General features: G+C 35.8%; 1 protein-coding gene across 33 annotated transcripts in view; it reads left to right on the top strand.

The window, feature by feature from the left end:
• The first annotated feature begins 2,841 nt into the window (after nucleotides 1-2,841).
• ank1b (ankyrin 1, erythrocytic b) overlaps nucleotides 2,842-27,056 on the top strand; it is a 129,137-nt gene continuing 104,922 nt past the window's right edge. For all 33 annotated transcript variants that reach the window (XM_087301187.1, XM_087301186.1, XM_087301179.1 and 30 more), the window contains exon 1: nucleotides 2,842-3,137. In XM_087301187.1, the coding sequence (XP_087157313.1) occupies nucleotides 3,012-3,137 (126 nt within the window). In that variant the 5' untranslated portion in view covers nucleotides 2,842-3,011. The remainder of the gene's footprint in view (nucleotides 3,138-27,056) is intronic.

Below are 27,056 nucleotides of genomic sequence, written 5' to 3'. Positions count from 1 at the left end.
ATTTTAGATGTGGTCTGTGATATTTCCAGTGCATTTCTGTATTTGCATGTGTTGTGAGTATTTCATGCATAACTATCTATAAATACAATCAAGAAAAAGATACAAATGAAAAAGTGTTTTATTTCTTTCCAAGTCTAACACTAATTATGTACAGTAACTAAATGATAAAAATTAATTATTCAATAAACACAATCTTTGTTAAAGTTACAAATGGTACAATTTATTACGCCTGATTGAATTAAAGGTATAATACAATCACAAGCATCGAAAGCACATGCAAATGATAAATTATAATCTAGACTCAAAATTGCGTGTACTCCTGATGTGATTATTGTGAATGATCACATTGCGATATCGATGCTGAAACGATTTATTGTGCAGCCCTAATATCCACGGTAAAATAAGCTATGAATTTGAACTGACAATGAATTTAAATAAAAGACAAAGTTCCATAATGTGTCACTTCATTTTACATAATGAAGTGCATTCACTCTTTTCTTATGTTATGGTCAGAATTATGGCAATTTTTAGTTTTTATCCTGTATAACTTACACAGTGTGCCTCTCTCATTACAGCATCAATCGGTGGATAAAGCTAAATATACAGTGCTCAGCATATATAAGTACATTCCCTCACAAATCTATCTTTTTTAATTCATATTTTTAATATGAAGCTATACAATATTACATTTGCGCATGTACATTAGAATAGTAAGTACTGAGCTTATTTAACAAAATAACTTACGATAACCGTCCAAAAACTAGTACACCCAAATGTATGTTATAGAAAAATATTTAATACAAATTTTAAAAATAGGAAAAGTCGAGTTGAAATAGTTTGAATTTTTTTTCTCAACATTTTGCTTGAATTTATTTGTATTATCTTTCAATTTCTAAATATGTTTGGTGACTAAAATATTATTTTAATAAATATATCTGTTTAATAAATCTGTTTTGTTTAAATGCACCAAAATACATATATTTACATATAAAATACATATGCCAATATTCACTGAGAAATAGATAAAAATATTAATTTTTGAAATGGGGTGTACTCAATTATGCTGAGCACTCTATAAAAGTAGCATTGATCATCCAATGCAACGGCTGGATTTATTTGTAAGTGTTAGTTCTTGTTTTGGCAGGTTGACTTAAATATAAGGTATTTTTAGTCCAATAAGAATGTTTTAGTTCTGAAATTTACACGTTGTTTTTATAGTAAAATCCTCTCTTATATGTCAAAATATCAATGCAATTTGTATTTCTCAGTTCATGACCTCTTTCAAAGTAATTAATATATTCATAACTGGCTGCAAATTTAATGTTTTGACAATTGAATTGGTAACTTAAATTTTTAATTTTGTGCTCATTCCCACAGTTATTTTCGTGATTTTCATATTGGAAGGCACAATGTAAACTTATTAAGTTGTAGATCAGCGCTACCTTTAACATTTGCATTCATTTTAATATCAGTTGTGTTTAGAAATCCACCTGGTTTGCTAATGCACACAGATGGCATCATAAGAGGACACGTGGTCCCAGTTCAGCGACTATCCAGAGTGGAAATAAAAAATGTAAAGGAAAAGTAAAAATGTAAGTCTACAGTAGATCACATTTTAGAAATAGAGCACCACAAACATCAGTCACTGGAAAAATATTACAGTATCAGATATTTAGTATTAATACATTTATGTTTAAATGTTGAAAAGCATCTTAAAAATCCTTTTCATAAATACATGTACACCATATAATGTTTTTATTTTCAAATACAGCATGTGATGATCTGTATTGGCAAAGTTTTCCACCTTCCAGAAGGTTATAAGTGGATCATTTTGATTATAGGATGGGAAATCAAGCAGATGCAGGATAATGTACAGCCTAGTGTCATGACAAGCATAAATAAATATGAGTGATCTGTGTGAGGTCACATGATTGAGCCATCATTCTCAGAGGCAAACGCTTGCGCCTGCATTTCTCTTCAGATGGGTTCTGAATTGTAATGCACTGGAGCCTCTTTACATAACTGCTATTCCGCATTCCCCCATTTTACATGGTATTGTTATAAAAAAATGAATAAATAGCACACTGTATCTCACCTGTTCAGACGTAAAACACAATTTGTCATTACTGTTCTGTATTTCATGTATTTTGCTTTCAGAAGCATCAAGATTATTCCATTGGGTTTTGCTTGATATAAAGCATAGTGGTTTGTTTGTCAATCTAGAAAATGAGTGGCAATCTGTCTCTTTGTCATATACACTCCCTCGCATTGTCTTTCCCCCATGTGCAGGTTGAAATGGACTGGATTACTGCATAAACAACAATGGATGAGCCTTTTCTCATGGAAAACCAGTCTGGTGAGAGAAAGGGAGAGAGAGAGAGAGCGACCATGCAGTTTTTATGAGGTAAGCTGTTATAGCTCAAACCCCTTTACAGGGGGAAACCTGCCTTCAGTTATAACCATGAATCCAACACAATGCATCATGCTGAAGTAAACTAGAAACCAGTTGCAGAATGAAATCTTCATTAAATAAACAAATAAAATATGGTTTGAAAAAACTATTTGTGTGGAAAGCATTAATGAATTTGTGCACTGATATATCCTACAGATCTGCACAAAGAAGACAACAGTAGTACTAACAGACGTGCCGTAAACAGTTGGCAGAGAAAATGGGAGACTGTGAGTGAGAAAGAGAGAAGGAGGGAGAAAAATCGAGCTGCTGCAGTATCCCTACACTGCTGAGCCTTGGACTGCGTGACTGACTGGTGTGTGAGAGAGAGAGAGAGAGAAGGGAGGGGGGATGGGTAGGATCTGGCTTGGATGAGGAGCAAGCAGGCAGGCAGTAGCATCATCTCTTTTGTGGCGCTGCTGAGGGAACTGGCTGCTTAGAGCCGTGCAGGGCGCTCACTCCTTGCAGGCGCTCGCAGCGCCACCGCCTCTCCCGCACTGGCCGCCGCAGGGACGGCGACAGCCTCCGTTACAGGCGCATCACTGCTTGTTGCAGCGGCACCATGGCGCAAGCCGCTAAGCAGATCCGCAAGAACAAGGACCTACAGGAGCTCGCTGCCCAAGAGCTGCGGGAGAAGGAGGAGGAGAAGATCAAGAAGAGGAACCGATCGAGAGACCGCAGACGCAAGGTAACAAAAAAAAAAGCCTTCTGCTGTTTTCTCCTTTCCCATTTCTTCGCACTGAAGGGAATACGCACACACCTTCACACATTTCACTGACTCATTATGTTAACAAGTCAGTTAGAGCTGGTTGTTCACAGATCAGGTTTGAGGAAGATGCTTGTCTGGTGGAGAGAGGGGGTCATGACTTAGACGATTGGTTAAGTAGCCCCTTGGTCTTTGGGGAACATCCTGCTTGATGGATTTAGAACAACATTTATGATTGATGCTGCAGCAAAGCAAACCCGCATGCTTTATGTATTCGGGAAGCGTCCGCCTCAGGCTCCATTGTTTGTCATCGGCATATTACACCATCTCGCATATCGATGCCGTAAGCGTGAACTTTGGCAGAACGTGAGTGTAATGTCTGCACCTTCCTCTGCCGCCCATTCTCATTAAAGCTGAAGTGCATTATGGGAGCTCTGCTGCGCTGAGCCCTCCGGCTGCCTGCTTACCTTTCCTTCTGCAAATGTGCATGGGATGATGTATGGTCGCGTGCATGCAGATTTTGGGTTTACATGCACCCTGAGGTACACGTGACTCAGGCTGGTGAAGACAACAAGATCATCACAGTGCGGGGTGATGACTCCACTCCCTTCTGCTCACCAAGGCTCATAAAACCTGTCAGCTTAGCATTTATCAGCGTGCTCGCGTAACTACGTGATCGGGCAGAGATATGTGGCCGGCGGTGGTAGAATGTCAGTGTAGCTCCAATTAACAAACCGAGATGCTGACACAAACGCAGTGACACTGAAGACGAAAAAAAAAAATGACACTGGAGTCTAAAGATCACTCTGAGGGCTGTCCTTGAGGGTTGGCGGTTTAATCTTCGGTGGGATGTCTGATGAAGCATTTGTCAGGGCTGTCAGTGACCCCTTGAGATTACTCAGGGTCTGGGAAATTGAAGTTGGGACGTGTTTGAGGATACTGTTGCTTTTCTGATTTGATTAAAATAGGGTTATGCTGAGCAACCAGTCAGATCATATGCAAGTCTTGAACTTCTTTCATGATTATGTATTTAGACAACATTATGTTAAGTTGGGGTGATTTCCTTCAAAAGGTCAAAATGCTAATCATTCATATTTGTTTCCTATAAAGCCTGACATTATCTGACTTTATAGTACAACTTATCCATGATGCTTATGTTTGTTTGAGCTTTATTGAAAGTTTTGCAGCTTGAGGCATAGACCAGTCTGTAACCTTCCACCCGCATTCATCCATTGGCACACAGAAGGATAGACATTGGCAGACAAGCAAATATCTCAGAGAAATACATTAAAGATCTTATCTTAGAGAAATACATCTTACATGATTTAACATTAGGTGCTTATTTTTAGAAATGTTTAAATGAGGGTGCACAATTAACAACAGACAAGAAGAGCAAATAAATAAATAAGCAAAGCATATTTAGTGCACCCTAAAATAAAACTGACAGATTGGAACCGACATGGTTCTAGACATCAGTTGGTCATTGAAATTTTCAATGTTTACAATGATCTAAAATTAAGTGTGAGTTTGCTGTTGATTGTTGGGAGATGAGGTTGAAATTGTTTCAATTATTTGAGAACTTTGTGTACTTTAATTTAGCTTAAAATATAACTGGTTTGTCTTTTGTTTTGTTATTAAAGGTTTTGGTCATGAATTCAATAGAGGCAGGTAAATTGACAGCAGTACTTTAAAAGAAAAAAGTGGGTCAGACAGTTTTAGACCACTTCATACATTTTTGTTGAAGGATTCTTGTTTTTGGTTATATTCATACATTAATTGTCTTGTCGGCTTAGTCCCTTTATTAATCCGGGGTCGCCACAGCGGAATGAACCACCAACGTATCAGCACGTTTTTTATGCAGCGGATGCTCTTCCAGCCGCAACCCATCTCTGGGAAACATCCACACATACACTATGGACAATTTAGCTTACCCAATTCACCTGAACTGCATGTCTTTGGACTGTGAGGGAAACCGGAGCACCCGGAGGAAATCCACGTAAACACAGGGAGAACATGCAAACTCCACACAGAAGTTTTTGGTTATATATCATTTGTATCCTAATTTTGAGTTGTAGTTGTTCAATTTTTATAAAATAAGATCAAATAAATTTGAAGATCTATTAAATGTGAGGGGAATGAAGTGGGATAAAAGCTCACTACTATGCTTCCACAACCTGATCAAAATGCCACAACAAACCCAATTGGTTTGGGACTTGTGGGGCTGCGCATTGATGGATTTGCTCTTCAGTGTTTGGACTTTCAGCAGTGAAATTTAAACCACACTGAACTGAACTAAACTGAATTTTAACTCTGAAACTGGACTGACACAGTTTCCATTTCCTAGAGCTTCTATGTTAAGTTGCTTTGACACCATCTACATTGTAAAAGCGCTATAGAAATAAACACCAATTGAATTTAATTGAACAAACAGTTTCATATACTGGAAAACAGGCTTCTCCACAGGAAGCACTACCACATCTTTGTTTTCTATTAGACATACCATGGACATACAATGTTTGTTCTCTCATGAAAAAGATGTGGTGCGATGAGGTGGGCTTCTTGTCCAGTACTGTATATGACCTTTTTCGATTCTCTAAAATCTCTCTGTGAGCGATTGTACAGGTGCAGATACATCTGCAGCAGCTCTGTTACTCGACCCTCTAGTGTATTCATGTGACTAGTGGTGATGTTTTAGTTGCTTTTGTCCTGTCTGACCACTGTGGAATATAAAATGGTTGAAGTGGAAGAAAGTGTATGTTTAAAGAAGGAAGAGTTTCAAGAAAATGACCTACGTTTACATAGTCAGCATGGTCCGATAGCAGCTCAAATGTGTTTAGGAGCCAAAATGAACTGCCACAAAAAGTTTGATTTGGTGAGCTGTTTTGAACTGCTGAAACTCAAAAAGAACTTAGTTTTGGCCATATTTGGTTTTAAATTGTCATTTCAGTTCGGTTTTTGATTTTCTTTGTAGTATATTGGGGTGCTTAAGATTTTAAACATACAGTACATTTAAAAAGTTGATTGGATTTTAATTTCATTTTCAGGGGCTACTTAACCAACCTTTAAATGTATCATCACCAAGTGATTTTCAATGTGGCTGAACGATTGCTATGATAAATTAAAAGTGCCACTTCGTGTCATTAAGGATTGCCAGCCTTGCTCTATGTGGTGTCATTGTGCTTCTGAGAACATGTCAGATTTGCTGAGCTCTCAAAGTGTTTTGGACAGCCTGTAGCCTTGTGAGATCTCAGCTGTTGGTGGACAAACCGTTGTGTTGTGATTTTTACACGTCCCTGAGGTGAAGTCCAGAGAAAAATGATGTCAAGTACCCAAAGTGTGAGGCGCAGAGAATCTGGCTATATTCTGGATGGGATGAGTATTCTGCAATGTCATGCGTCATCATAAAGCAGTATGTCACATGACTTAATTGCAGGTATGATTAATTCAGCCAGTGGCATTTATTTATCATCATATTTTGGTTTTATTTGACATTTTAATCCTAATGTTGTGTAGAAATGTATAGAATGGCTTGCTAGTTAAAAAGTTAAAGAGGTGAGAAAAATATTTGTTGTGATGCTCTTAAATGTAACTTAAATGTTCATTGAGTGAAACTTCGGTCATTATTAGATATGCTTCTATACAACGCTTTAAATTAGATCTATATGCAAAACTGGAATATTGCATAAAAAGTATGCAACCACCATTTCCATCCAATGAGTCAAAGAGAACAATACCTCCTGAACACTGGTGACTTGTATCAAAGAGAAAAATGAAAATTTCTGGTTAGGAGAAGCCACTCTGGGCTTTTTCCTTATATAATAAATTACTTGTACTTCAGAAGACGAAACACAATGAATGCATGGTGTCTTGTGAAGGTGTGAGATGATCTTTGGGAGTGCAGTTCTGAGAGGTATCATAATAACATTGAACCACTTTGATGGACAAAACATGATGGTTAATAAGCAAAATTTCAGATGTTGTGCAATGTGGTCAGTCCATCATCTCATTGCACCAATTTTTACCACATGGTCTTTTAAAGCAAAATTAAATGGCTTTTTTTTGCGCATGCTAGAATTTATTCACTGAATGTGCATCCATTGTAGTTATAACATTTATCCTAAGATCTGCTGCGCATACATTTTCATGCACATTTTCATAATCTTGACATCTCCATTAAGCATTTATTAATGCAAAAAATGCACAGAAAACAGGTGGATGGAAACATCTGATATTCTTATCTTATGTTGTACCAAATCCTAAAGACTTAAATTTGTTTTTGTAAAAAGTTATTTTTAAGAAAATCCAAGGGAATTCTGCTCATGCGGAAGTCAGAAGCTTAAAAAAAAATCATAAACAAATAGAAAAAAATGATTTAACTTTGTTATTCACATATAAACACTAATCAGTGAACATAAACAAAAACTCATAGATTCTTGATGTGTGAGAGAAAATCTAAAAGCTGATCTCTGATCTCTGTTAAAAACAGTACTAACTTATCAATGTTTATATGTGAATAAAAACCCAACTCAAATCAAAAGACTTGAATTAAAATGCTTGGATACATGCAACTGTAATCCCTCACATTTGCTAAAAATATGATGATACAGTAGGTAAGTGACAATAGTTTTATATATTTTTTTGATGGCTAACTTATTAAGCACATAGCACTGTGGAATATACTTTCTAGCTCAGTGTTTATATATCACACTTTTTATCATATGCAGTAGTTCATGTACCATGCATATAAATGAATGCTACTGAAATATAATGTGAAGTACGTCATTCTAGACATATCATAGGCTTCCAGTAGATGTCTATAAAAGGCCTATAAAACATCTTTCTTTCTAGAACTTTTAAAAATGGCATAAAGTACATTATTTAGTAGCCGCACTGGTGCTTTGTGTCCTTTTTCAAATAAACGATGTTACCTGAGGTAGCACTTCTGTGTTCACCACAGTATTAATTAGCCCACAGTACTCTGTGGTCTCTGTGCTGATCTTGCTGTGTGTGTAAAATCGTACGCAACGCATTCATACGGCTCACACATGGCCTGGCCCAGATTCCCATACAGCAGAGAGCATACATTTGTCTCGTTACCTAATAGGAAAAGACAAGAGAAGGTAAAGTCATACGTATCAGTTAGTACCTTCAGTCATGAGCTAAATTTATTCCCTGCCTGAGTCGCTACCAATCTGTCCGTGATCCTGCCAACTTGAAAGGATGCGTTGCCCAGGATTCTGGAAGGTTCAGTTGTGATCTACTGTATGGGGAAATGCTTTTGTAATGTTGTGTTTGCCCCACTAGAGGCAGCAGGCTGGAAGAGAGAGAGAGAGAGAGAGTGAGAGAAAGAGAGAGTGTGTTCAATGAGTGACAGGTGAATTATAGCAGCATAACTTCATACATCAGGGTTAACCCGTATGCATTATAATTAAGTATCGTTTGTGGTCGTAATATGGTAAGACTACATTTACCTTTGAAGCCGCACTGCTTAACTTCAATATATCTGTCGGTGATGAAGACTTGAATTATTTCTGGATTCCAGAATGTGTAATACTATGACAAAAAAGCTGTATGTGAATATTACCAGTACGTTCTGTTAACAAAACTGAACTACATTAGTTACAATGAACTGATATTGAAGAATACGTCTACAGCAATTATTCATATTGTTGGTTGTACAATAAATAATTTTTAAATGTGACTCTACCCAAAAGGTCACACCCCTATCTTGTTTCCTCTGCCCCCACATGAACATGCCTACTATGCAAAGACAGGTGATGACAATGACAAAAGCTGCCCATTGCTCCTGGTGTGTGTGTGTGTGTGTGTGTGTGTGTGTGTGTGTGTGTGGCTTTGGATAAAAGATTCTGCAAAATTAATAAAGTTTATAATGACAAAGTTCCATCCTAAAACCCCAAACATAGCTTTTATGAACAGCTCTTCACAAAATTCAATTATCCAGTTAACTAATATATGACAAATACAACAAATAAAGCAACAAAGGAGATATAGTTATCACTAATTGAAACCAAAAGAAACTTTTTTTAGGATCTTTTTGTATTCATTTTGGGAGTGTTTGAAATGCGTGTGGGAAGATATTTAGATGACACTACCTGACAAAAGTCTTATTGCTTATCCAAGTTTTAGGAACAACAAATAATAACTTGACTGCTAGTTGATCATTTGGTATCAGAGGTGGCTTGTGAAATTTGAAAGGCAAAGACCTCTAGATTACGCTTATTTTACCAACATAAAATATGATCATGCCTTGGTTTTTAATTATTTTATTAGGACAGTAAGGCCTGACTTTGGTTAGACAAAAGTCTTGTCACTTAACAGAAACGATGTACAGTATAAAATATAAAGTCATGGTGCAGTGGAAAAAGAATTAATATTGTGTAAGACTCCCATGAGCTTGGATGACTGCATCCATACTTTACATCTCTGCAATAACCCTAACTTTTAATAAAGTCATCTGGAATGGCAAAGAAAGCGTTCTTACAGGACTCCCAGAGTTTATCATGATTATTTAGATTCAACTTCAATGCCTCTTCCTTCATCGTACTCCAGACATGCTCAATATCAGTACAATATTGTATCTGGTGACTGGGCTAGCCAAACCTGGAGCACCAATTGACCTTCTTTGCTTTCCGGAAAGTTGATGTTGAGGCTGAAGTATGAGAAGGAGCGCTATCCTGCTGATGAATTTTATCTCTCTTGTGGTTTGTAATGTAATGGGAAGCACACATGTCTTGATCCATCCATCTGCAGATCTCTCGCACCCCTCCATACTAGATGTAACCCCAAACCAAGATTTTTCATTCACCAAACTTGACTGATTTCTATGAGAATCTTGGGTCCATGTGGGTTCCAATAGGTCTTCTGCAGTATTTGTGATGATTAGGGTACAGTTCAACAGTTGATTCATCGGAAAAATCGATCTCTGCCACTTCTCCAAATGATCAACTAGAAGTCAAGTTATTATTTGTTGCTCTTACAACTGGGATTGATGACAAGACTTTGTCAGGTAGTGTATATGTTGTGGAACTGAATTCTTTTATCATAGCTGAAATTCATATGGAAATAAGAATACAAATGAACAAATAATAAAAGCACTTATTAAAACAAAAGGCAGTATAGTTCTGTGAATTATTGCAAAACCAATGTTACTCATGCTTTGTTTTCAGCCCTTCTTTTCCAGTGGACATCTCGTTAACAAATTAAAGAGAAAAATGACATTGAGAAAACAACTAATGAAAAAATCAGTCAGTTCTGTTTTTCTCAAACATTGCGATGTGGGTATATTTGCAGTACAGTTCATTGGCATCACATCAAAAGCAAAGTTAAATAATAATTATATAATTATTCTAATTTGAATAGACATTTTGAGACCTGTGGAAAATATAAGATCTTAGACCATTTTCACAAAAACATTTGGACTGCGTCTGAAATTGCATCTGAAATTTAAATGCACTACTCGACTGTTAGAGATCTATACATGATCTATACAGAATGGCTGTGTCCAAAGCCATCTACTACTCAATAGGTAGTGCATTTAAATTTAAATGTATTACTTGGCCATTAAAAAATACGTTCTATACAGAATGAGTTTGAGTAGTATGAATGGATCTCGGCTGAATTCCCGGTGAGCCGGTCCGTTTTTTGGCTGCGAGGGCCGGTGTCCCTAGCTCCAGAATCTGTTGCTCTCAGCAATCACACTTTTTAAATTTATTTATTTAGTTGACCACAGCCTTTGTATTCATTATTATACCGCAACTCTTCTCTTTTGATCTATTTTAATGATGATAAAACTCAGTTGTGTCATCATTCATAAAACAGTTGTGGTTGAGCGGATAGCACGTTAGGTTAAGACGCCGCGGACCCGGGTTCGATCCTCGTTAGAGTAATTTAGTGTTTTCATTTTTATTGATAAGACATATAATACTGTTAGGATTGTTGAACATTTGAAGTTCTAAAGCAGCTGTTTTCTCAAAAAAAAAAAAAAAAAAGACCTGATAGTGTCATTAGAAACTGATTTGGAAATATTTATTTATTTACTTATTTTAATATAGTCAGTCGTGAACTGAGGTGGGCCGGTCTGAGGCTTGAAACTCCAGAGCTGAAAAGGTGTCCCACTCTGGCCCTGGTTACCCCGCTTCAATCCCATTTATAAATTTGAGAAGCATCATGGGATAATGCAGCATCCATCTGATCAAGAATAAATGAATTCGGACATACTTTTTGACTCGCATACTGTTTTTAGCATATTATTTAGTATAGAAGTATGCGATTTCGGACGCAGCTTATGAAAGTGAGTAGTATCTCTGATATTTCTGATGCAGCCTTGATCTTTCCACTAAGTTTTCCTAAATAGCAGTAAATGTTTGTTAGCTAAGAGTTTTCTTATAAAAGCTATTCACAATGCTGCCGAGACAAACTATCACCAAGGATTATGGAGAGGTTTTAAGCTAAGGGCGGGTTGACCTGTTGCTACCGATGATGTCAGAATGATTACTAATTATTCACCCAGTGATTGGCTAATGGTAAGGGGAGGAGTCTATGTGGAGAGGAGGAGAGATTCAAAAAATAAAAAGCCTCCATACTGACCCCATTATATATTTTCGTTTATGCTCTATAGAGAAAATGTTCATTGTACTCTCTCATGTGATTAATTACAGCCAAGGCACACAAATGGTTTATGGTCCTTGAAGTTTCCAGAATATTTTTTTTTCCTGAAGGCATAATTGCCTTGAAATAGATCTGCTCAAAAATTAAATATTAAAGTCAGAGCTGAATAATTTTTTCCCCATCATTGAAAATGGTTGTTTCACATTTTTCCTTGTGACATCTAAAGTGCAAAATTGCTCCGTAATTAGGACTACGAGATTCATCATCATTTAATGAACTCTGAGAAAAATCTCAAAACCTGTAATTCCATTATACATAAATGTGAAGCTTGATAAGATTGACTAAAAATATGATATCTTGCTAGCATCATGTGGATGTTTTAATTGATATTACTGTACAATGTAAGTAATACAGTAACTCATGTTTTGTCCAAGTATGGGCTGTTATGATTTAAAATATGTGATATTAAAAGATATTCATTTTTCATTTTTCGCTTGCCTGAATGCACATAGAATTAATAGTCAAAAGCATTGTAACAGTTATGGTTTTTTGTTACATTAATCTGACAACTCTTTCTGTAGTTGGATAAAGAAACATGTTTTGCCTTTGATATTTGAACATTTCTGCTGGATCGAGATTTGATTAATGTGTTCATTACGGTCTCCTTTTACACAGCAAGTATAAAGCAAGATATATAATTACACAAATGGGAACCTCTCAGCATTGCTTCCTTTTGCAATTAATTTTTTACATGAGATGTGATGCCTTTTGGACTCAGTAACGCTCCTGTGGAAAACTACTAATTATTGCTTTTGTGTTTGGCTTACATCTTTGTATATATATATATATATATTCACCTTTTTATCATAATTTTTCATTTACTCATTTAAGGCTCAGAGTGTTATTTATGAATCTCACATGGATCATACTGCAGATATAAAGTGTGCGTGCTACATTTACCAAAAATGACCTTTACGCATTTTGTACACAAACTGCAAAATGCAACTCAATTTAGATGCACATTTAATATTGAGGCATATTTAAAGAATTTAGTTGCATCCTTCATTTGTTTGTTATACATAGTACGCATATTGTGCAGTAGATTTGGTGTTTCATTGTTGGAGGAAGCAGACTGTGAAATAGTTTTCTTTTTTTTTTGCCAGTTCATCCTTTGACAGATTTCTTTAAACCTGACTGACATTTTATCTGACCACAGGGTCAAGCAGCAGGCGCGTGACGAATATCCCCATGAGTTATTATATTATGAAGAATAAGAGTTAAATGGAGAGTGACTAATATGAATTACATGACCACCATTTGAACTGTAAAACACAAGGACACATTGTATTTCCACAGTGATTCTTATACTCACTGGAGTCTATGAAATTTGGCTTAGTTCAGACTTCTGTGCAGGGTCAGAAATGGACTTCCTCGTCTCACTGTATTTATTCCCAAGGGCATTTTTCGGTTTAGTCTTTATAAAGGCTTTAAGTCCACATCTCCTACAAATAAAAAATAAAAACAAAAAAAAGGCAACCTAGCAGCTCATGTTCCATGATCTGATTGTTATCCTTATGTAGTATCAACAGTTACATTAGGCCAAATGAGGACCATAGTATGCATGCTAAATCTATTCAACAAATACTTTTTTATGAATTTTATTCATTTAGTTGTTTTTTTCAATTGTCAAATACATAAAAGTAACCAATTACTGTTACTAAATACTAGACTGAAATTCTACACTCACCAGCCACTTCATTAGGTACACCTGTTCAACTGCTCGTTGACGCAAATTTCTAATTAGCCAATCACATGGCAGCAACTCAATGCATGGTCAAGATGATCTGCTGCAGTTCAAACCGAGCATCAGAATAGGGAAAAAAGGTGATTTAAGTGACTTTGAACAATATGGATCCATCTTGCCTCGTATCAATGGTTCAGGATGCTGCTGGTGGTGGTGTAATTGTTTGGGAGATATTTTCTTGTCACACTTTGGGCCCATTAGTACCAATAGGGTCTATGCTGAAGCATGCTAATAGGACTTTTAATTTGCCAGTAACTTAGGTTAATCATTTCCGGTGACATGTATACCAATGCAAAATTGGCGTGTCTAAGGTCTGTTTTCTTTAAAAATCAGCGATCTCCACTGGCTGAGTGATATCCGATATAAAGTGGGTCTCAGATTGTACAAGAAGCACTGCATTAAATTACATCCCCCCCGCCGTATCTTTATAATATGAGCATTTATTTTACCCCACTATGCTCAATGGAGCTTCTACGCTAGCCTGCCGATTCTGAAGGGCGCGTGCGAGCAAACGGCTTTTTGTCTCGTTTCACGCTTGAGCAACTAAATGAATTCCAAAGTCTGTTTAATTGATTGTATTTGAATTACATTATAACATCGATGCTGTAAAAGGAACTGTATAAAATGGAAAAAAACTCACAATAACAGGTCACCGGAAGTTTATCAGTATGGGAACACACTGGCTCTGCATATACGCCATTGAGCATTGTGTCAACGTCACAGCTCAGGTAGGCTTGTTCCTGAGCATGTCCATCCCTTTATGATATCAATGTACCCATCTTCTGACTTCCAGCAGGATAATGTGCCATGTCATAAAGCACTAATCATCTCAGACTGGTTTCTTGAACATGACAATGAGTTCACGGTACCTAAATAGTCTCCACAGTAACCAAAACTCAATCCAATAGAGCACCTTTGGGATGTGGTGGAACAGGAGATTCACATCATGGATGTGCTGCCGACAAATCTGCAGCAACTGTGCGATGCTATCATGACAATATGGACCAAAATCTCTGAGGAATATTTCCAGTACCTTGATGAATCTATGCCAAAAATTATTAAGGCAGTTCTGAAGGCAAAAGAGTACCCTCTACTAGTAATGTGTACCTAATAAAGTGGCCGGTGAGTGTATATAAATTATACATCAGCTAAAAGTCATTTGGGCAAAACAACATTAATATGACATCATTATTATTGATTAACACTGTTGATATAATATTGATGTTTCATGTAAATTATTCTGATATGTACAGTATTAAAACGGCCTACAAAGAATTATGCGCTTTCGTAAATTTTGTAAAATGAATCCGCAATAGTTGTTCATGATGAAAAAAATCACAAATGCAAAGAATTGATATTTTTATTTTATTGTACTCAGAAAAAACACAATAGAATCAGTTTATGCCAAAATAATTTTTATTTAGTATGAATCTGCATGAACCGAAAGTTGCTGCAGACTGAATTGATCATAAAACAATTAAGTTGTCTAAAAACTCAAAAGTTGTGTTGATTCAGCTTATTTAAATAATAGTTAGAATTTTTCTTTGAGTGTAGTGCAAAAAATTGCATTCCTACAATTCATTTTAAGTGCAACAAACATCCTTGTCTTGTTTAGAAAGGTTTAACTGTTCATGGAACATTGTTTTGCCACCTGATCCTGATTTTGTGGGGCATTTTTTTTTGCCATAAAGCTTCCATTCATTTCTGACCTTGCTTCCTTGTTTTTTCTTATTTTCCCTAAATCATTCATGCTCTTTTAACTCTTACTGGTCCCAGTTCCAGTCGTAATGTGCAGAAATATCGACATTCCTTTTACAAGACAGAACAACGTCCATTAGACACAAAGTGCTTTGTCTCACACATTAGCCAAGGAGCCCATAAGCTACGATTACGTGAGCTGATTAAATTGACGCAAGTTCTGGATATATGTGATGGCCGCTGGTCTATATAATGCTCCACACATAGGGTCCCCTATGGATGAAATAAATAACTTACCGACAATGTCCTTCTAGGGACGAAGCAGTGGAAGAAAGATTTGTTCCCTACACATGCTGCCGGCTTATACATGCATGCAAACTCAGCATCTGCGCTTTGTAGCAGTGTTATCGACAGATGTAGGTGGAGCAGTTCTCGTCTGTCTTGTGCTTGAAGATGAAACAACCTGCAAGCAGCTCCGTCACTCTGATCTTAACCTGTTTATCATGCTCAAAGTCTCCCCAGCTGTGCGTCCTTCTTGCTCTTTATGCATGCACGTTATCGCTTATTAGATTATCTGAATGCTGCAAACGATGCAACAGATGATCTTTGAGCTTTCAGGGGAGCCACATGTGTTGATAATGTTTAGAATACGCATTTTAAGTTTAAATAAACAGTAGATTATTTTTGTTTTTATTTATTCATGGTTGAGTTGTTTCAAACCTGTTTGATTTTTTTTCATCTGCTGGATGCAATAAAAGTGAAAACTAAAGTGCTGGCTGAAATTCATAAGGAAAACTTGCATTTTTCTCAGCCTTCTGTGTGTATGTTGAGTTATTTCACTTTAAAGACCATGAAAAGAACTTATTTTTGCCCCAATAGTGAAATGTTCTGAACCTACACACAAAATCCTGGTAAAAATGCAACTTTTAGAAGAAAATTTCAGAAAGCATTTACTGGTTTTAGCATCTGAACTCTTTAGATATTTTGAAGAATGTAGTAAACTGGTAACCATTGCCTTCCATTATATTTTTTTTCAACGAGTGTGTTTAACAACAGTACAAATAAACTCATAAAGGTTTGGAACCACTCGAGGGTGAGTTAATGGTGAGTGATTTCTAATTTTTAGATAAGCAACTGTGTGCCTGAGAGTGATTTACACCATCGTAGCACCTCCGGGTGTCCTAGCAAATGCATTTCAGAATACGCAGCATCAAATTGTTTGTTATAAGTTTGCCTCAATAATTTGCATAATTGACATTTCTTGGCTTACATTATGAGACAATAATAAGCTAATTATGTTACTGTTTCAGTAGCTTTTTTTCTGTAATGCTACTTTCATTTATGGCGTATGAAGTTTTTACACAACCGCAAATCATTCAGACTTTCCTTATAAGTAGTATTGAAATAAAACCTTTTAATTAGTCTTTGATTTAATAAACTGATTGAATACTTGTAGTGTGCATGTTAGCTGTTAATAATGTGCATACTAATTTCACTTACTTTGCATGTCTTATTGCAGCATTGCAATATTGCAACTTTTATTTTCATCTTTTGTAGCTCTTCTAACTATTTTCGATAACCTCACCACACATACATGTTATGTGGGTTTTTGAGACAGAAGACAATTTTAATGGCTCTAGTAACGTTTGCATTAGATTTTAATGCTTTGTAAATTGTGCACTTTACATATAGATAGGTGAGGCAAATGTACTTAATTACAAATCATAGACACCTTAAAGTTGTTTTGCGGTATTTATTTGGTGTTAAGAACACCTAACCCTCTACTGCACGCATTATGATAAATCTATTACAAATTATATATTTGACTGTATTTCTTTGCTTATAATGGCTTAACTTGACGTGCTGTAAAAAATTGGAGATTTTTTTTGAAGATACTTTAAGATATGCTGCCATATGGCAACAATGTCCAACAGTGGATCTTAGAAATTTCAAATTTGGAATATTCTTATAATTAATAATTTTGTTTTGATTTAATTGGAGTTGCAGCATTATAAGCTCACACAGAACTTATAAATGACACCTTACACATACTTTCCAACAACTGATGTTCCAGCAGCTTTTGTTTATTCCATTTATTCCATTATTTTTGCTTTAATATAATTAATTCAATTTAATATTTATTCCAATATTATTGAAAACAAATACAATATTGTATTATCATGTATATAACATACAATAGTTAAAAGTATTTCTTCCAGTAAAAACAAGTCTAAAATATCTAGATGCATCCGATTAATGTAGCTACTAGCAAACAATGTTTAAATATTATACTATATACTTTACTAGGTCTGTCTTATCCGCCTTTGAGCTAACTTACTTGAACTATCTCCATCAATGCTCTTATCAAATGTCCAAACTGCATCATTCTCATGGTCACTAGAACCCATATCATCCTCACTTCATCTGCAGAATGAGCCAGTTCTGTCCTTTTCTTCTTCCACTTACCGTACAACATGCTGCTGGTCTTCACTAATAAATAGTTCCCTGTATTTATATCTAATAAAAAACTTTTGAAAATAAAATTAGATTTTATCCATAATTCAAATTGTACATTCCACTATTCCTTTTGCAAACACATACATTTGTTTGATTTACAAAAAACAATTTTGATAATAAACTTTTTTGAGTTGTGAATATGTCGTCATAACTTACTAGAGGTGATGTCTCAGATTTTTTTGTGACAACCTTTGTTTTTGTTGACAATTTCATTTGCATTCAGCAAATAATCACAATAAACGCTAGTCTGTTAAAAATCGCGCCACAGAAAAACATTGCATGTCATGTGACTCCACTAAAACACATCTTTGGCTAAACTAGGTCTTCTCTTTCTAACTTAAAATTAGAACGTCGGTCTTAAAGAAACAGTGCAGGGAAATTAACATAAATATGCTGCCATATGACATCATGCGGCGGAGGGTTAATTTATTAGTTGTCAATAATATATGCCTGAAACTATAATTAGTGTGAAAAGTCAGCGCCAATAACCTCGTGGTTAAGTGTGCTGACATACAGTATAGCAACATGGTGCTCATGGCGACCCGAGTTTGAGCCACCGCTCGAGGTCCTTTGCCAACCCTTTGATCTCTGCTCCCAATACTTTCCTCTCTATAACTTTCATTGTCCTATCCAAATTTAAGGTGAAAACCCACTATTAATAATAATTTTACAAAAAGAAGAAACTGCAATCAAGTTTATGTTGAAGTATGTTTTTGCGGTTTCACAAAAAATGTGAGCTTAACCATAAATTCACATTGAGCCTGTGTTAACCAAATGTACTATACAGAAAGAAATTGAGTCTTTTCTTGTATTAAGAGTCATCTGCAAATCTGAATCTTTTAATGTGCATCTGAATCAATGCAAAGTGCACACTTTAAGGACTATGCTTCATAAGTGTGAGTAGTTGTCATACATGATGAATGCAGTAGTATGCATACTAGATGAAGTACGCATGCTTGATCAATAACGCTGAAAATATGCTCTGCTAAGCTCATATACATGGATTCATTGATTGATATTGAATGAATACTCTACAAATTTGGCCTGATTTCAGTTTTCAGAAATAAGCTAAGCTTTATGGATGTGTAATATTTACTCCATTCGCCTATAATTGTGACGTCCTCAGAGGCCAGGCCCTAATCCAAACAAGTTAAGAGTTTCTTTCTCAAATTTCCCAGATTAATGTCATATGTCTTGCAGATTATACTAATCCATGAACGCCTGTCTAGATACGTTAGATACAACTTGACCTTCCTTTTCTTTGCACCTCAAATCTTGTCATAAACCGAACGACCTTCTTCTTTGTTGATGTGCTCTCGTTCACAAAACAGGCAATTTCAGCAAAATTACAAGCCATTGATGTTCAAATGATGTATGCAGTCGTGTTTCTGAGCCAGGATAGAAAGTAAACATAATATTTCCACCAGCTATATTTGTGACCTCGGAGAGATACAATGGCTTAAATTCCCTCCATCCTCTCGCTGTTCCATTATCAAAGTCTCGCGTGTGTATATGTCGATATCTTGTGTGTGTGTGTGTGTGTGTGTGTGTGTGTGTGTGTGTGTGTGTGCAAGTGTTTGTGTAACTCCATTACCAAACTGAACATTCGTGCATGAGTGTGTACATATGAGACACACACAGAGAGAGAGATGCAGAGTAAAAAAAAGAAAAGAGGAAGAAGGCAATCACTAATGGAGGGAAAGTGAAGTTCAAGGAGCGATCTTTTTTCCCTTTCTTTCCATCCATGGTTTAAAATTGAATCAGCAATGAAGTATTTATACGAGCACGGTGTGGCTTTTCCAGTCCACTGCCTCAGTGGAGAGAGAGAGAGAGAGGGAAGATCTGTAATTTTGCCGGAGCGAGTGCTGTTGTCTTCCAGATATGCCTGTGTGTTTATGGGCTGCAGAAATAATAATAAGAGCACAAGCTGACAGTAGTAGTTGATTACGAGCAATAAGCAGGTCTGGTGGGAGAGATGGAGAGCGCCGTCATGTGTGTCATGGGCATTGATGATAAATTCACCTTCACTGCTTGTAATGATGTCCTTTTTTTAGTGTGTTTGCTTGTGGTGGGATGTTATGAGCTCTTTGTTGGATATTGACTGCTGTTTTTGTATGTTTTACTGATATTATTACATATGCTGTGAATTTCTTTTATACCAGCCATAATAATGTACGTAGGATGACCATTATTTACCACATAGCAAAGTAGACCCTGGATATTTTTGGTACTTCTTACTGTATTTCAGATTTTATCTTAAACCCTATAGTGGCTGTTGATTAGAGTAAGACGAACCAAAAAAAATAATAATAATAATAATGCAGGGTCTACTTTGCTACATGGTCATTCTATGTACAGTACTTTGGCTGGTATAAAATGAACTCAAATTGTATGTATTAATAACAGTTAAACATACAGAAAGAGCAGTCAAATACAGCAACAACTGTTAAAACATTTTTTTCCATGTAGCAAAGTAAACCCTGGATATTTTTTGGTTTGTCTTACTGTAATGTAAATTGTATCTCTAATCTTAATTACAGTACAACTAAGGCTTGTTGAAAAAACATACATCTATCAGTATTTATGAAAAATCTTTAAAATGTACCTATACAGTGCATAAAATGTGCAGTAATTATTCGGATGAAATTTAAAATATCACTTTTATCTTTTTATTTATTGCTTAAATATTAATTATTATAAGGCAGTTTATTATTAATGAAGACTAATTTCCACAAGTTCATTGCAAGTTCTTATGTGTTCACCTAAAAATACTTTTACCATAGTGCAGGATTTGTAAACATACACATTTTAGCAGTAGCATTTATATTCAAGTCTATAGTATTTCCAATGATGTAAACTTGCTCAGGAGCTCACCTGGTATGGCGGTATCAATAATGCAAATTAAAGTTTCTGCAAGTAAAGACATCAGTTTAACTTCATAAAATGTCCAAAATGCAAATCAATTTGATGTCAAAATGTCCTTTTGACATCCACACATAAACACCCCTTTTTACCACCAAAACTCCATCACATAAAGTATTATAGTAATATATTTTTATTTTCATCTGAAGGTTTCAATTCCAAATGTACACTGGTGTTTGTATCACACCAATGCACGTAAACTACCTTGATGTCAAAACAACATCAAATTGACATCTTGCAGAACTGTCCTGTAATAGATATTTGTGTTTTTTGATGCCAATATTAGATGTCAGTATGATGTTGTTGAAGTAGTTCATTCACATCAAATAAATTTACCATGGTTTTGATGTCGTTTTCACATTTAGGGTCAAGCTTGTAAGGTTGATGTTACCTGAAACCATAATTGCATTAGACTTATTGTAATTATAGATAAAACGTTTGAAGTTTTTGTAAAAAATGTACTAGTTGCTAACAATACTAGTTTAGAGCAGTATTATTAATGGTCTTACTCTTACAGTGTTGTCCACCATACTGATCTTCTGGAGGACATTGCTTTCTTGTTTGATCATGTACTGTGAAATCTTGGTTGTTAATTTGGTCATTTTTAGAATGCCTGCAACCATTGTTGAAGATAAGCACCAAACTAACAGAGAGAAAGCGTTGAGAGATTTTTGGAGATAGACAGAAAGGGAATGTCAGGCATAGAGAAAGAAGAAGATTGTTAGAGGACAGAGGAAGCTGTGATTTAAAATGGAGTGTAACTGCATTAGAGTGTAGCCAGCGGGTTCTGAAAGTAAAAATTCCATTTGTTTTCTCTATAATGGATTTTTAAGCATACGTCTTCAGAACTAGTATGAGCTTTGAGGTTGTTAAACTATGATATATGCTTGTATGAAAGCAGCTTATTTCTGCTTTATTCTTTAATAAATATTTACTTCATGTTATCATTTCAGAATTGCTGTTGGGGAACTAGAATAATTCTTATAGCCACCACCAATCAACAATATCATTGCTAAACAAGAATTGTTCTGAAAGTCCAAACTACCAGTTTTAATAAGGCACTATGAAAGATGCAAATGAAAACTTACAGTATACTATTGTTAACTGTTAAAGTATAGTTTCTTATATTCAGCATATGATCATATAACACTGAAGACTTCTTTAAAAAATACAATTATGATAAAGTTACAGTTTTTACTCTTTTTTTTATTGTTTATTACCAAACAAATGCAGCCCTGTTGAGTATAATCATATCAACCCCACACTTTGAAGGATGGTGTAAACCTGTATACAGTAAATCAAATAATTAATTTTCTTTTAATTTGCTGTCCATTACTGTAAATCTATAAGTTTATAATGTGCTATACATGTATTTTTTGCATTTCTTTTACAATTCCTAGTGTGCTGTAAAGTATTATGTTATCAATAAGTCATAACAATTTTTTTTGTTACTTTACGCTAATAAAAAAGGTTTCACAAAAATGTAGGAGATTTAAACTGATATTAGGTGTACCTTAATGATATTTAAAATAACTTGGATTAATTAATCTTAAATGTTTAAGGCAGCAGTTTTTTACAGTGCAGAAGTTTGATACAATGTTCTTTGCAACTTCTTGAACTTTTTCCTCACGTTTCCAATTAGTTGTAGCTTTAAATTAAAGCTTTGAATAATTTCTCATGCATTCTATAGGTGCCAGTGCAGCCTTAAAGTGAAACTTGATTAAAAAAATTGATCTATTTGTTATCTCTGAAATGAAATCTTGCAGGTAAAGGGTTAGTTCACTCAAAAATGAAAATTGTGTTGTTTATTAATCAATTACATAACGTCTTTTCAAACCTCTGAAACTTTCATTTGTTATCAGAAGACAATTTTAGATATTTTAGGTGAAATCTGAGAGTTCCCTAATCCTCAATAGACAGCAAATGGTCGATAAACAGCCTCAAAACCATATTCCATTAACATATTCAGTCATTCAATCAGAATATGATCAAGCTTTGAGAATACTTTTGGGAGCACATAAAAATTAAGACCTCGTTCAACAGTTTCTTCCCCTCAGTGTCAGAATATTGTGCATGTTCATGAGCACTGCGCACTGATGTAGATCTCCATAAGAGTACGCACCTTTGCGATATGTGAATGTGCACCCTATACTGACACTGAGGAGAAGAAACTGTTGAATAAAGTTATTTTTGTTTTATGCGCACACATGTTTGTGTGCAATACTTTAGCTTGATCTTTTTAAGTTTGAACCACTGAAGACTTATAGTCTGCCGATTCGGTTTTCTAGTAGGTTTCTAAACTTTAAATGAGTCTGCACCATGGCTGTCTATGCAGGATGAGGGAACTCTAAGATTTCACCTACAATATCTTAATTTGTGTTCTGAAGATGGTCCCATGGGGTTTGGAATGACACAAGGGTGAGTAACTAACAACAGAAATGTTTTTTTTTTTTTTGGTGGACTAACATTTTAATGCACATAAAAAGTAAAACAGAAAAATAACATGATGTAATAGTGTCTGTTGTTGAACATTTTGTCTCCAGTGTTTGCTTTTGGAGTGGTAGATCTTCCTCTAAATGACCTTCTGGTGCATCTGCATGTCCCTTTGTTTCTGTAGTTTCCTCCCTCCCATCAATCTCCTGACACTGCATATATTAGAGATTATTGATGTTGCCATCTGACAGTATTATGCGGTGTGACTTACAGTGCTCATACTTTATGGAGCGTCTCATTTGCCCTGGCACTGGTGTCATTTGGCCCAGAGCTTCAGGCTCAAGGATGAAGCTCAGAGCTCCAGGACCAGACTGGCCCCTGTAGTGTGGTGTCAAGGCAAACACACACACACACACACACCCAAACACAGTTTTACGCACACATGGATGCACGCACATGCTTACACAATCCATCTTGGCCTCTCTGACTCAGCTGTTTCTGGCAGTACAGCGGGTACAGTGGGCCCTTGAGAAACAAATGCAAGGTGAATGTGACAAACAAGGCCCTCAGGTATTTCCAAACTTCTCACAACAGTGATAAAATTTGTCAGGTTAGAGCAGGAAATACATAGAATGAACATAAGAATATGCAGAACCCGCTAAAATGATTTAGGATTGTGGTGTTATTATTCTCCTTGCATGTGGAGCCGGTTGTCTAGTATGGCGTCTGGACTCTTTGGATTCTGTTTTTGCAGTTACAAAAAATGTAAAATTTCTCATTGCTGCTACTTTTAAGTTTTACAATTGGAAAATTGTAAATGTAACTTTTTATTTTTGATACAATTATAAATGTGTGTGTGTTTTTTTAAAGGATTACTTAAGCTTAGTTCTCAAAATGTAGATTTCTTTGATGTCACTAATTATATGGATTGATATGATATGGACTATCATCTGGTCTCTGAACACAATTGACTCCATCTTCTCAATGAGAAGTTTAGGTTTGGGGGAACCCAATTGTCCTAAAAAATTTTTAGTTTTTGTTTCAGCCCAGAATTTGTAATTTGGTGCATCCTTAATTAAAAGGCAAAATAAGTAGCACCTTCTATTGGACTTTAAAATCTTGATGTAATTGTATGATTAAACCTCCATTTTGTTTAACAATTCTTTCATATATTTTACAGTTGAAACTTCATACATCAACTGCCACAGTGCTTTTCATAGTTTGTGATATTGTCTTTTATAATTTATTATCTTACTCCTTTTCTAAAACAATACCTTACCATTGATACTTTATTTTATTACATGGCCCTCTTAAATACTTGATTATGATAATCTCAGATAACATCCATTCTTTTATTTTCCTTTGGCTTAGTCTCTTTATTCATCAGGGGTAAGCCACAGCGAAATGAACCGCCAACTTATCCAGCTTATGTTTTACAAAGCGGGTGTCCATCCAGCTTGTATGTGTGTGCCCTTCACGTGCACACACATACACTACGGCCAATTTAATTTATTTATATCTTTCGACTGTGGGGGAAACCGGAGCACCCAGAGGAAACCCATGAGAACATGCAACTCCACACAGAAATGCCAACTGAACCAGCCGAGACTCGAACCAGTGACCTTCTTGCTGGGAGGTGACATTGCTAACCACTGAGCCACTGTGCTGCCCATTTTAGATAACAACCGCTAAAAATATTATATAAAATATAAATAATTGTTTACTCTTGTGGCAAGTAGCTGTGTAATAATAGAACAAAATTACATCTGTTCAGGTAGTTGTTCTTACAAATACTGTAACTATCATCAGCCCAACGCAAATCAATATCACTGTTTTTTCTCTCCTAATTGTGATTTTATTTAATAGTTCAGACTTTTTTTTCAATGTCCTGGAATTATGACTTTATATCTTATAATTAAGACTTTTATCCTTTGTCCCTTAATTTAGACTTTTCCCCCCATGTATCATAATGTAGCCCCTTGATTTCCCAAAAATTGTTATCAAAATGTGTCATTCATTTATGTTCTTGTCGGCTTAGTCCCTTTATTAATCCGGGGTCACCACAGCGGAATGAACAGCCAACTTATCCAGCAAGTCTTTACCCAGCGGATGCCCTTTCAGCCGCAACCCATCTCTGGGAAACATCCACACACACATTCACACACACACACACTCATACACTACGAACAATTTAGCCTACCCAATTCATCTGTACCGCATGTCTTTGGACTGTGGGGGAAACCGGAGCTCCCACTGGAATGCAGGGAGAACATACAAACTCCACACAGAAACGCCATTTGAGCCGAGGCTCAAACCAGCGACCCAGCGACCTTCTTGCTGTGAGACAAGATCACTACCTACTTCGCCATCAAAATGTGTAATCTCAACTCTCCAAATTGCTCATTTATATTTTTTTGACTTTTTTTCTGCAATTGTTTCTAACTATATTGGGACTTTGGAAATGGGATGTTTCATAATTATGTGTTGTTTTTAAATTACAATTTGATTATTTCTCAAAATCTCAGAACTGCAGTTATATTTTATGAAATAGTTACATTTATATTTTACATGCTATTGCATGCTATTGTTCAATAACAATAAGACAAGCCTAAAAATTAAGTAAGCCTCATTAAAATATGACTTTATTTCAAAACTGATCTCACTTGACCTTCTTTACCTTTTGTGCTAAGGTGAAAAATACTTTTAATCAACAAAAAAGTTCTTTTTTTTTCATATACATGATATGTTTTAAATGCAAATCAGGGCCTCCTTAAAAGACTGTAGAGGACAGACAATTATCAATGTATAAAAGGGTTTATGTGTGAAGTAGACTCACAAAAATCTACTCGAGGCCGAGGAAGTCTTGCTGTTTAATCGGCTTTTAGGGGAAAATGACACTGTCTCAAAACACAACAACATATGCTCATGATCAATAAAAGGTGGTGTTCTAAACTGATGGTATTACACGTGCAATGAATCCCAAGTGTTCCTCAAAAATCATTCAAATTTTAGAGGATCACTTCAGCCTACTGTGATTTGCTGAACTCTTATCTGCCATTGCTCTCATTCCTATGCAGGAGTGTGGCTGGCACAGTAAGCCCGGGGTGCTTGGCAGTTGTTTTGAGTCCTGTTGTAGGATAATGATTGTGTATATCTGGCTCAGGTCTCGCTCAGCGTCGAATCTCCCGGAGCTCTGTGCCGATGGCCTTTTCACTGAGCTCCAAGCTTTCAACGAGCCACTAATTCCCTCCGATTTTCTTTCATATTAAACTTCGGCTTTTATCTAATTTAGCCCTTGACCACGATAGCCTGGGAGGAAGTCCTGATGAGAAGAGAGCGTAATGAAGGAGAATGGAGTGACTCATGGCTGCGCTGGGGACATTGGAGATAGTGTGTGTCTGGTTCAGATTATGAACGTGTTGTATTAATGCAACATGCTTTGATAGCTTAAAATAGTGAAGAACTGTCTTTATGGTGGCGTACAAAAAGTTGAGATCAACAGTGAAATGCTGTACATCACAAAAAAAGTTAAACGCTTCTCTAGTATAAGACATTGTGTGGAAGGTTTACATTGGACATATATTTGTGAAAGCTGAACTTCACATTTTTTGTTTTCGAGGTGCATGGCCAAAATTTATTTCCCTCATAAAGGAACAAATAAATATGTAATTGTGTTTTAAATGAGATCAACTTCTTCTCCAGTATGATTTGAGTTCATATGAAGAGCATTCAATATTAAATTAAAGAGGTAGTTCAAGATTTTAAATTCTTGATCTAAAAAATTTTATTCAGATGTTAAAACGCAGTCTAAGAAAACTGGAAAGTAAAAAAAGTAGAATCCAGAAAAATACAATATTATATTATATTATATTATATTATATTATATTATATTATATTAT

This window comes from Danio rerio, chromosome 21 (genome assembly GCF_052040795.2).
Source record: "Danio rerio strain M-AB ecotype USA chromosome 21, GRCz13ab, whole genome shotgun sequence".
Taxonomy (NCBI): domain Eukaryota; kingdom Metazoa; phylum Chordata; class Actinopteri; order Cypriniformes; family Danionidae; genus Danio; species Danio rerio.
The sequence above is the reverse complement of the archived record's forward strand: the minus strand, read 5'-3'. Positions and strand labels throughout refer to the sequence as shown.